The sequence below is a fragment of the Anabrus simplex genome, chromosome 2 (genome assembly GCF_040414725.1).
Source record: "Anabrus simplex isolate iqAnaSimp1 chromosome 2, ASM4041472v1, whole genome shotgun sequence".
In the NCBI taxonomy this organism is placed as follows: Eukaryota; Metazoa; Arthropoda; class Insecta; order Orthoptera; family Tettigoniidae; genus Anabrus; species Anabrus simplex.
This window is the reverse complement of record NC_090266.1, coordinates 276,933,284-276,944,700: the sequence shown is the minus strand read 5'-3', so window position 1 is coordinate 276,944,700 and position 11,417 is coordinate 276,933,284. Positions and strand designations below refer to the sequence as shown.

The window sequence follows — 11,417 nt, the reverse complement described above, 5'->3', positions numbered from 1 at the left end:
GGATTTTCGGAATTCCTAGAAACAGAGGGTGGATAGGTACAGAAAATGCGGGTAGATGTATTCTGTGTGGAGAAAGATGGTCGGACCTACATATTCAATAACACAGTATTCTTTCTCGATCCGAAAGTTATCAAGTAAGAGGGCATTAGACACTCTAAATAAATGCCCCAATTATAGTTACCGTATCTCTTTTAAATCAGAAAACGACTCCAGAATTCAGATCTTATAAATTTTCACATCGTAGATAATCACGTTGGATGGGCTGGATTGAAGGTGGCTTCCATATTTCGCTTCGAAAAGTTTGCCTGCCCTCGATTTCTTGGTCGTGAGGTAGGGATGACTTTTCTCAAGTTACGTCACGGTGAACAACCGATTGCAGCCCCACCCAAGACTTCATGGCTTGGCTCTCCTGCGGGCTCCCCGCTGGGCAAAGGAAGATATTGCACAATAGATCGCTAATAATAAAATTCTGCAGAATAAATTTTGTAGACTTATTTTATCGGTCTCGATGATATTGATATTAATTAATTTCTATATTCCTTTCCTCAAATAGCATTGCGTCTGCAATTTAAATGACCAGTCTTAACCAAAGGTCATTGGATCATGCCCCTGTCGGGTGCAGTATGTGGAGTTTGTAATCAGAAATGTTCATTTAAGTCGTCCAATGGTAATTCAATGTTGTTGATGATGCTTGTTGATGTTTTTTAAGGGGCCTAACATCTAGGTCAGCGGCCCAGTCAATGTTGTTGTCGTCGGTTTTGTTTTTAGTCAAACCAATGTTCTGCAAAGTATCTTCGCAGTCCTGGTGATCTGAGGTGGTGTGTTACGCAATTTCCTGTACTTTTCGAAATTGTCTGCGGTTGTGTTTTTATATAATATTCTGTAAACTGCATTTATTGCCTCCATGTTTGCTTGCATGTCCTGCCTTAGCCAAGGTGTTGGTTTTCGTTTTACTCGTGACGTCCGCATGGGGACATGCTTGTCATAGTGTGCTAAAAGTAGTTCGTTAAACAGGGTTATATTGTCGTCAATGCCACGTATAAGCTGCACGTTGTGCGTCTTTAATGAACATCACTTCGTTCAAGTTTCTAGCACTGAATCCTAGGAAGACACGAAGTAGTGGAAAAATCGGCATGGCTATTTGGGAAGAGCACTTCGGGAACATACTAAATGTAGACGAAGATTGCTGTAATCTTTGGGTAGCAGTATTAGGTACATATCAAAAGAAACAAACCAGTTCACAATTTAGGAGGTATATGAAGCTATTGTGTCACTAAAAAGCAATAAGGCCATAGGGACTGACAGGTTTTACATTGAACATGTGAAAGACTCAACAGAAACGTTACTTTCAACGATCTCAGCCCTAATGAACCTATGTCTACAAGTGTGTAACATCCCTACAGCATGGCGAATTTCGACTATCAAAGTAATGTTCAAAGGGAAAGGTGACCAATCAGATCCAAACTCCTACAGAGGGATGGCTTTAGAAAAGAACATGTTGAAAGTTTTGACACAACTTCTCACGGAAAGGATTACAGATGCAATTGACCAAAAACTCCAAGATGAACAGTTCGGATTCCGCAAAGGTCGGAATACCCTCCACGCCATTAACAACCTGATCAATGAAATTGACGAAACCTTAAACCTTACGACATCCAAGATGCAAATTTCATGTAACGTTTATCGACTATGCAAAAGCTTTTAACACGTTAAGCAATCCTTGCGAAACTGGATGAGATAGTGGGTGAAGACAACAAACTAACGAAATTGATTAGCAACATTCTGCCGACTACCGACCTAAAAACTGATGACCGTGTTACAACTTCGAATCTAATAACGCAAACGAATAGAGTTCTGCAAGGCGGCACACTCAGTCCCCTGTTCCTTAACATAGCGACATACGACGTTGTGATGGCAACTAAGTTTGGAACAGTAAATGCTACCATATACTTGTACGGAGATGACATGGTCACTGGATCGATTTCCCTACCTGAATTGTAAAAGCCATTAACAATCTAGACAAAGGGGCACAGGATAACAAGATGAAAACCAACACTCAGAAAGCTGTTAAAATGACGATTTGGAAAGCATGCAGAGGAGCAGCTAGTGACAAGATTTACGTAGGATTAACTTCCCTCAAGTCAGTAAATACATTCACAGATCTAGTATTGACAGTAAAAACAGCAGCTAGAGTTTACAGAGCCCGCATAAAGTCTTGAGCAATGGCCGCAACCAACGGCATATGTGATATTAATATAATCACGAAGCTTTCACTGGGAACCCGCTATGAGATTATTTGACGCGAATATAGCTCTCATCACCACATACGGGCTGGAAATCATATGGGGGAAGCCGACTGTGGCGGACGTGGACGCTCGAAGCAGTCAAGTCGCTTTTTACGAAAGGTGCCCTGGGGATATCGAAATACGCAAAATCTCGACTAGCATATGAACTTGCCAAGGAGACCCTCTTCATCGAGGACCTCTGGATGAAAAGAGGGCTACCATTCACAAACGCCTGGGAGAAACTAGTGCAGTAAAGAGTGAAGAAAAGAGCCGTTATCTGGATCGACTTTTATACAACGGAGGCCACATGAATATGGACTGGACAAACACTAACCAATACCTGCGACACTTTAACTGCATGGAGGTACATGGATACCACCATAAGCTGTGTAATACCGCCTACTTCCATGACCCAGATGAATCTTGCGTATGTCGTAAATTATGCGGTGTACAATGCAGCCTATACCATGTACTCACTTGAACAAATCGGAGATCGTCTATTGTGATCTTTTGTAAAAGTGAGTGATGTCACTAATTTTAGTTTCTTCTCAGCTCTATACACAATTTTTGCGCTGTATCCGCAAACAAAACATTAATTTACCCTCATATTTTGGACAGTGGGTATGTTGCGCAAATAAAGTTGTCGGGATCGTTCGGGTGTGGGCAGGTGTCCATGAGTTTGTATTCTGTCAGTATTGTTTGTAATGATTAGATCCAGTTGTATATGGGATATAGCTGTACGGTGTGTGGGATTAAAGGGAAGGATCATTATATTGAAGAAGGTAAGCATGCTTTTCAGTCGTCAAGATTCAGAAGAGTCACATTTTATCATGTCAGTATAAAAGTCTCCCATTAAAATTGCATGCTCGTACTTGAGTTCTGCAGTGCTTCCGCCAGTTCTTGAATGTGTTTCGTCATCGGTTCACGTTACACAACACCCAGCAAACGCTTAGCACTGCGAATCTGCAACTCGATAAATAGGAATTATGGCACGTTTCGAATTTCATTTGGTGATTTGCGTTTTCCTTTGAATTCAATATCGTTGAGCAAATACACTGACTGACAGAGCAAATGCAACACCAAGGAGGAGTGGTTCGAAAGGGATGAAAGTTGGGGAAAAAACAGAGACGGCACGGACGAATAATTGATGTTTATTTCAAACCGATATGCAGGTTACACAATGCGCACGGCATCGACTCAGTAGGATGTAGGACCACCGCGAGCGGCGATGCACGCAGAAACACGTCGAGGTACAGAGTCAATAAGAGTGCGGATGGTGTCCTGAGGGATGGTTCTCCATTCTCTGTTAACCATTTGCCACAGTTGGTCGTCCGTACGAGGCTGGGGCAGAGTTTGCAAACGGCGTCCAATGAGATCCCACACGTGTTCGATTGGTGAGAGATCCGGAGAGTACGCTGGCCACGGAAGCATCTGTACACCTCGCAGAGCCTGTTGGGAGATACGAGCAGTGTGTGGGCGGGCATTATCCTGCTGAAACAGAGCATTGGGCAGCCCCTGAAGGTACGGGAGTGCCACCGGCCGCAGCACATGCTGCACGTAGCGGTGGGCATTTAACGTGCCTTGAATACGCACTAGAGGTGACGTGGAATCATACGCAATAGCGCCCCAAACCATGATGCCGCGTTGTCTAGCGGTAGGGCGCTCCACAGTTACTACCGGATTTGACCTTTCTCCACGCCGACGCCACACGCGTCTGCGGTGACTATCACTGACAGAACAGAAGCGTGACTGATCGGAGAACACGACGTTCCGCCATTCCCTCATCCAAGTCGCTCTAGCCCGGCACCATGCCAGGCGTGCACGTCTATGCTGTGGAGTCAATGGTAGTCTTCTGAGCGGACGCCGGGAGTGCAGGCCTCCTTCAACCAATCGACGGGAAATTGTTCTGGTCGATATTGGAACAGCCAGGGTGTCTTGCACATGCTGAAGAATAGCGGTTGACGTGGCGTGCGGGGCTGCCACCGCTTGGCGGCGGATGCGCCGATCCTCGCGTGCTGACGTCACTCGGGCTGCGCCTGGACCCCTCGCACGTGCCACATGTCCTTGCGCCAACCATCTTCGCCACAGGCGCTGCACCGTGGACACATCCCTATGGGTATCGGCTGCGATTTGACGAAGCGACCAACCTGCCCTTCTCAGCCCGATCACCATACCCCTCGTAAAGTCGTCTGTCTGCTGGAAATGCCTCCGTTGACGGCGGCCTGGCATTCTTAGCTATACACGTGTCCTGTGGCACACGACAACACGTTCTACAATGACTGTCGGCTGAGAAATCACGGTACGAAGTGGGCCATTCGCCAACGCCGTGCCCCATTTATCGTTCGCTACGTGCGCAGCACAGCGGCGCATTTCACATCATGAGCATACCTCAGTGACGTCAGTCTACCCTGCAATTGGCATAAAGTTCTGACCACTCCTTCTTGGTGTTGCATTTGCTCTGTCAGTCAGTGTATATACCTATTCCCCAAGCAATTTTTCCTTCTCTATAGTTTCTATAGTTTCTCTATAGTGTAACCGTTGATACGTAGCAGTGAAATGGGAAAGTAGGCTGTGTATTTACGTTGCCCACCTGAAGGTAACCTGGAGGTACAGGAGGAATCTCGTTGGGGCAGTTAGCAGTAGACGTGGGAGTTACATATCGTAACATGATAATGTATCCTATTCCACCAGAGTAAGCTGTTCCAGAAATATTATGTTCCACCGCTTACCCTAATAAAAAAGTAACTGTCTGAGCGAAACCAAGGGAAGGGTAGGGAGTTTCTGATTGGCTAACGGATATTACTAAGCATTGCAGCTCGTTTTAAGCACGCCCCCTGCGCAGGCGCGAGCGATAATTTCGTAACAGTTTTGGGGAAATACTGATATTCCTACCCTGTTACTCGCTGGCCAGTTATAGATATTCGTTAGTTATTCGAAATTACTGCTGGTAATACATACAGAAGTGCACTTCCTTGACACTGTTACGCATGGTCTACCCGCTTTGGATCTCGTGTTGTGGACAATGAGCTAAAGACCCGATACGATTTATGTGGACAAAAAGCTCAGTTATAGGGAAATGGTTTCTTAGAATTGCTATTTATATGTACTTACTAAGTTGTGGTTAGGGGCTGCAAGAGGCAGCAGATGTAGTGAATGTTCCTCCCAAACGTTGACCTGCAACTTGTGTTATGTTACTTTTATATCCTGATACTCCAACCTAATACTGCACTTTAACGGATACAAAGAAACATGATACTGGAAAGTGACCATTTGTCCCATCCCTAGTTAGAAGTGGTTTGGGAAAGGGAAATTGAAGTGTGACCGAGCTGTGTTTGAGGAAGGGGAAATTTCAGGCTGTAATTAGAGGCATTTGTTTCCTTTGACCTATAAAATGCCAACTTAACAGTTTCTAAATACTGTACGAAGTGAGTTACCTGGAACTTGATTAAACCGAATCTAAATTATCAATAGAATTTAACAAATATTTACAAATCTTACAATCAGTATTCTTAATGAATTTCAGTTTTCGACTAGTTCTAGCTTAGGTTCATGATTAACTGACGTTGTTTACTTCTTGGCGATTTGTGATCCGAATTTTCCTGTCACCTCGTTTTACCATTGCTGTCCCGTCCTTCCACCAAGTATTTTTCACTCAGTACTTCGATATTGCCTGCTGGAGGAGCTACAGTATCAAGGGAGTGAGATCTTCTCGGACCGTTTACTTTATGCCTTTCAGTATTTTCTTATTTGTGAACATTGCGTTCCTTTTCCAACAGAACACAAACTTCACTATTATCGGACAACCGTCTTCTCTTTTTCCTACTCTGTGTAATCTAACAATGTCTTGTAGACAGAGATCGGCCCCAATTTCCTCAGCGATATTCAAAATTATGTCGTTTGAGCTCTCATGTGCGGACTCAGTTACACCGAACACTCGCAAATACAGGCGCTTTGTGTACTATACTAGATCGTTTGTCTTTTATTGTAAATGGGTATCTAGTATCTCTATGACTTTATTCCTATCTTCGAGAACACTCGCACTGGCAATAAATTGATATTTTTTCACCCATTATCAAAAATTTGGGGTCTCTTCAATATTTCGAAGAAATATGCGACTCTCCCCTTCGCCGCCAAATTTCCCACAATTTTTTAGCCTACATGTTTGATAGGTTTTTATGAGGCTTATTGATACGCCAGATTTGTAGTGCCTTAGTGCCACCTTTTTCCCCCAAGAGGGGGTTTCCTTGCTCAAAGTTGTTAAGTTTCCTGTTGTACTTAAAATTTCTTATTTTTCAACCCAAATCCATCTTTCCTTTACGAAAACCTTTTCTTTCTATTTTGTTTCTACTAATAATTCAAAATCAGTGCATTAACAATATGTAACGGACAGGAGAAAGATGTCGCTTTATGAGTGGTGTCCTTATTGTTTTGACCAACACTGTAGTTTCGTACGGGCGAGATTACTACATTAGCTTTGCTCACCTTGATTCAATATCACTAATTACACTGCCATCCTGGGACAACACACAACCTAAATACTTGCAATTGTCTACAGTGTTCCAGTTTTGTATTCCAACCCGACATTAAATTCTCTTAGGTTTCTTCCCCACCGACATCACTTTAGTCTTGTAAGGCTAATTTTCACATCACACTCATTCCACCTATTTTCAAGAAACAAGATATTAGATTGTAGACTTCCAGCACAATCTGCCATTAAGACCAAGTCGATGTCATAGGCCAATCTGCTTACTACATTTCTAAATAACTGTCTCCCTCACTGCCAATATATACATTTAATTAGGTGATCCATGTACACTATGAGCAAAGGTGAAAAGTCACAGCCTTGTCCAACACCTGCAAGTACCTTAAACTAGCAATTTTCATTCGACCAACAATTCTCACTGCAGCCCGATATCAACGTAAATGACTTTGATTGATTCTAATAATCTGCACTTAATCCCATAATCCCCCAGTACAGCTAACATAATTTCCCTCAGTACTCTGGCATGTGGCTTCTCTAGACCAACATAAATATAATTATCCATTCTTCTCATAGCATTTTTCAGTTACCTGGTGCATAATGAAAATCTGATCCTCGTAGCCCCTACGTGGTCTAAATCCACACTGGTTTCCATCCAACTTATACTCTATAACTGATCGCATTCTCCCGTACCAAATGCCAGTGAACACATTTCCTGGTATACTCATAGATTTTTATTGCAATCGTTGGCATTTCCTTGCTAGATTAAATTAGTCTACTGATTCTGTCCATTCAGAAGTTACCTTACTAACATGTCAGGTCTACTTCCAGCATTCCTGCTGCTTTATGACGTGGAGTTTATTTACAAAAATATTTCCTTTTCCTCTCCCCTCCAAGATTCTTTGTTATTGTCCAGCAAGGTACCCCTGCCCATTGACATAGATATTCCAGGTGATTACCAACATATTCTCATGGTTTCTTCTTGGATTAAGCACTTTTTGTTTCTTTCTTCTACGTGAAATTCCCTGTCTGCACCATTCCTTGTTTGGAGCCGTTTATAATACGCTTTACTTTAACATTTACAAGCTGACTTCACTTCATCATTCCAACTAGATGTTCGATATTTTCCGTCTTCACACACAGCTGTTCCTAGGCATTGCCTTGCTGTTTCTGCTACAGCATCCTTGTACGCCATTCATTTTATTTCTCTATCCTAAACCTCCTTACTGTATACTGTTTGGAACTTTTCACTCATCAAAACCATGTACTTCCGTCTAATTTCCTTGTCCTGGAGACTTTCTACCTTGATTCGTCTGCAGACAGGCTTTACTTTCTCTATCCTAGGCCTAGAGATACTTAGTTCACTACAGATAAGATTGTGGTCTGTATCATCAAAAATTCCCTGGGATACCTGTATATTCCTAGCAGATTTCCTGAATTCAAGGTCAGTTATGATATGGTACATTGTGGATATGTTGCCGCTACCCTCGCAGGTGTAGCAGTGCATAGTCTTATGCTTGAAGAATGTATTCGTATCTGTTAATCCCATACTAGCACAGAAGTCCAGTAAACGCTTCTAATCCTTGTTAACTTCCATATCTTCCCAACATTTACCCATCAGCTATTTACAACCATTTCCATGTCTATATTCTAAGTATATTTGATTATATTTTAAACTACTCTTTTCTTGTCGGTGGTAGTGTAATTTCGGGAATAGAACACTACATCAAATACAACGTTATAACTGAAGATTGTACCGACAAATTTGCATCGAAGGGTCTTTATAAAAAAAATATATTGCTGTCTATCCCTGTACTCCAGGGTGTGGTAATGTACGCAAGCTGAAAGTTTGGGTATGTAACCAAATCAAACTGGGCAGTGGTTTCCGAAATATTTCCGGAAGTCCACTTCAAGTTAACAACAACGAATGTGAAATGGACGATTGTGAAGACGCAGCATTTATTAAATATCTGTACTTTTCTACGGTCCTTTGTTTTGAATCCACACTACTGTACAGTCGATAAGGTAAGAGTAATTTAAAATTCAACTGAATATATTTATAATTCAATACGTTAAATTTATATGAAGGTATTAAATGGAATAAGGATGAAGAGTAAAGATTTAGAACTTGCCGCTTGCCGTGTTACTTGCAGTTAGCGCATGAGATGCATATATCGTCCTTGTCGTAAAAAAACAAAAAAACTACTTAAATGACTAGAATCATGAGGTATATCATACAAATATCAAATATTTGTACTTTTTAATTTCAATAGTCATGGCACAGGCTATACGATTTTCTTATTATTGCCTTCATGGCCTGTACGAAGAAGATTTTGCTGATTCTGAATGTGACCGATTTGCAGATCTGATTCTAGTGAGGTAGCGGACTTGGACCGGTTACTCGGTTGCAGTCGAAGTTACACGGAACACTTTATAAGCTAAATATCATTATTGCATGCCCAGATACCCGGATATATCCAACTATATCTCATTTTCTGGTCGTAGCCAGTGTAACATTATGAAAACATCTGCTCTGTCGGTCATTTCGAACATCCTGCGCACCACTTTGGCCTGCCAACCCACAGAAAATATGGCATGAATATCCCCAGGGTATAAATATAAAATGTAGTTTGTATACATATTTTATTCAACAGTTCTTAGCTCATCTCAATGTTTTCACCACTATGTGGTCCTTGTTACAGATTCCAAACACGTGATGCTGCCTACGGGAGAACTCCATGTACTGAACGTGGATGCACGAGATGGTCGCAGCAGCTACCGATGTAGAACACTACACAAGTTGACTGGACGAACTCAAGAAAGTGCCACAGTCGGTCGTCTTCTCGTATCAGGTTCGTTAATCACCTCTAATAATATTATTAAGGCTATTTGGATTAGCAGTAGGAAGTGACTGTTTCATTGTTGTCATTCATCGTGATAATATTGTTCTGTGATTAATCATGGTTCCATGTACCAGGGTACGTTTCGATGCAGAATAACACATATTGGAGTGCAGAAAAACCCCATCGTATATACGAAATTCCTCGGCATGACAAACGGATCAGAGTATGCTGCGCAGAGAATGGATACAAAACAATAGGACCCCTTTTTTGAGGGCACACAATTAATGAAGAATACAGGAATAGTATACTCAAACTATTTGCGATGAACTGATTGACATTGACTGTGGAAATGGATATTTGCAGTAAGACTCTGCCATCGCGCATACAGCTAATGACACAAAAAATTCATTGAGTACATTTTCGAAGATTGGGTTATTAGTACGGAATTAGGGCCCTCACGGTCCACAGATTTGTTTAAGGAGTGACTGAATAATAGAGGTATTCATGAAACTCATCGCACGTTAGACGAACTGAAAGAACATGTCAGGAAAGGCATAGCCTCAATTACAGAAAACGAACTAATGCGTGCAAATCCGAGTTTCCTAAGACGATGCCAAAACTGTGTGGATGTAGCAGTACATTTCCAAAATCTCCTGTCATGATGTACGTGCTTATTTTCTTAATTTTAATTCTTATGTCAGACCATTCACGTGCACTCGAGAACTTTAGTATCTCGTGGCCAGAAATATTCATTTCAGGCAAGAAATCAGTACAGTCTTCAGAACCACACAGTACCTGCTTACACACTCTCTCCTATTGGTCACATCCATTAGACACGTAACACATACACATATCTGAAGAGTGAACGAGGGGTGGAGATATTGTAGTACGGGATGTTTTGCATGAACGAAACACGCGGAGGGGAAGGTACTTGCTCCCCGCCTGCCCGCATGTCACCCTGGCTTTACAAAGATGAGAGAGGGCAATGGAGGGAGTCCTTGAAGGCAACAGACGTACTGTGTGTATCAACTCATTGAGGGGTCCGGCTCCATGGCTAAATGGATAGCGTCCCGGCTTCGATTCCATGGAGGATCGGGAATTTTAACCATAATTGGTTAATTGGTTAATTCCGCTGGCACGGGGGCTGGGTGTATGTGAACCATACGCTATTTCATTTTGCTCATTGAGGGACAAATTCTGGCTGAAATGATAGCGGTCCCGACCATGACTTCATTATCATCGCGCTCAACCACTGTAAGAGAGAATGATCCACATTTTCGTCAATATTGGCCCTATGAAATTAAACTACTTTAATACTCATGCAGACACTGTCAAAAGAAGAGGAGTTAATATACTATGCACTAAAACATACATGGATATCAAATTTGTACGCAAGAAATTAAGATGAAAGACGGTAACTGTTTCATGTAAAGATTTAGGGCCTGCCCTTTTACTGAAATATTATACCATTCGTTTTTCTCAATATAATTATGAGAAATGGAATAGAAATTAAATGGTATAATGTGACGTATAAAAATACAAGACAGAAACAGTGCTTACATTTAAAAGACATGTAAATGAAGAATATTATTCATAATCCAAAAAACAATGGTACGTAATAATAAAAGTTAGATATTCTCATAATATCACAGTAACATATCTTAAAAGAAACAAAGGAGTGCATTTTGTAAGAAAAATGTAAATGAACGCTTCCTACACACGAAAATAATTTTATTTGTATAATCTTAAACAGTGCACTAGTTTTGCAAAAAAGTAATAATTTTCTAGCAATTCAAATGATTGGAGGAA

At 41.6% G+C, this 11,417-nt stretch overlaps 1 protein-coding gene across 1 annotated transcript in view; it reads left to right on the top strand.

Moving 5' to 3' along the window:
- Positions 1 to 8,871: 8,871 nt before the first annotated feature.
- Positions 8,872 to 11,417, top strand: part of LOC136863512 (cell adhesion molecule Dscam1) — a 938,330-nt gene continuing 935,784 nt past the window's right edge. The window contains exons 1-2 of the mRNA XM_068225977.1: positions 8,872 to 8,878; positions 9,468 to 9,617. Of these exons, the coding sequence (XP_068082078.1) occupies positions 8,872 to 8,878; positions 9,468 to 9,617 (157 nt within the window). The remainder of the gene's footprint in view (positions 8,879 to 9,467; positions 9,618 to 11,417) is intronic.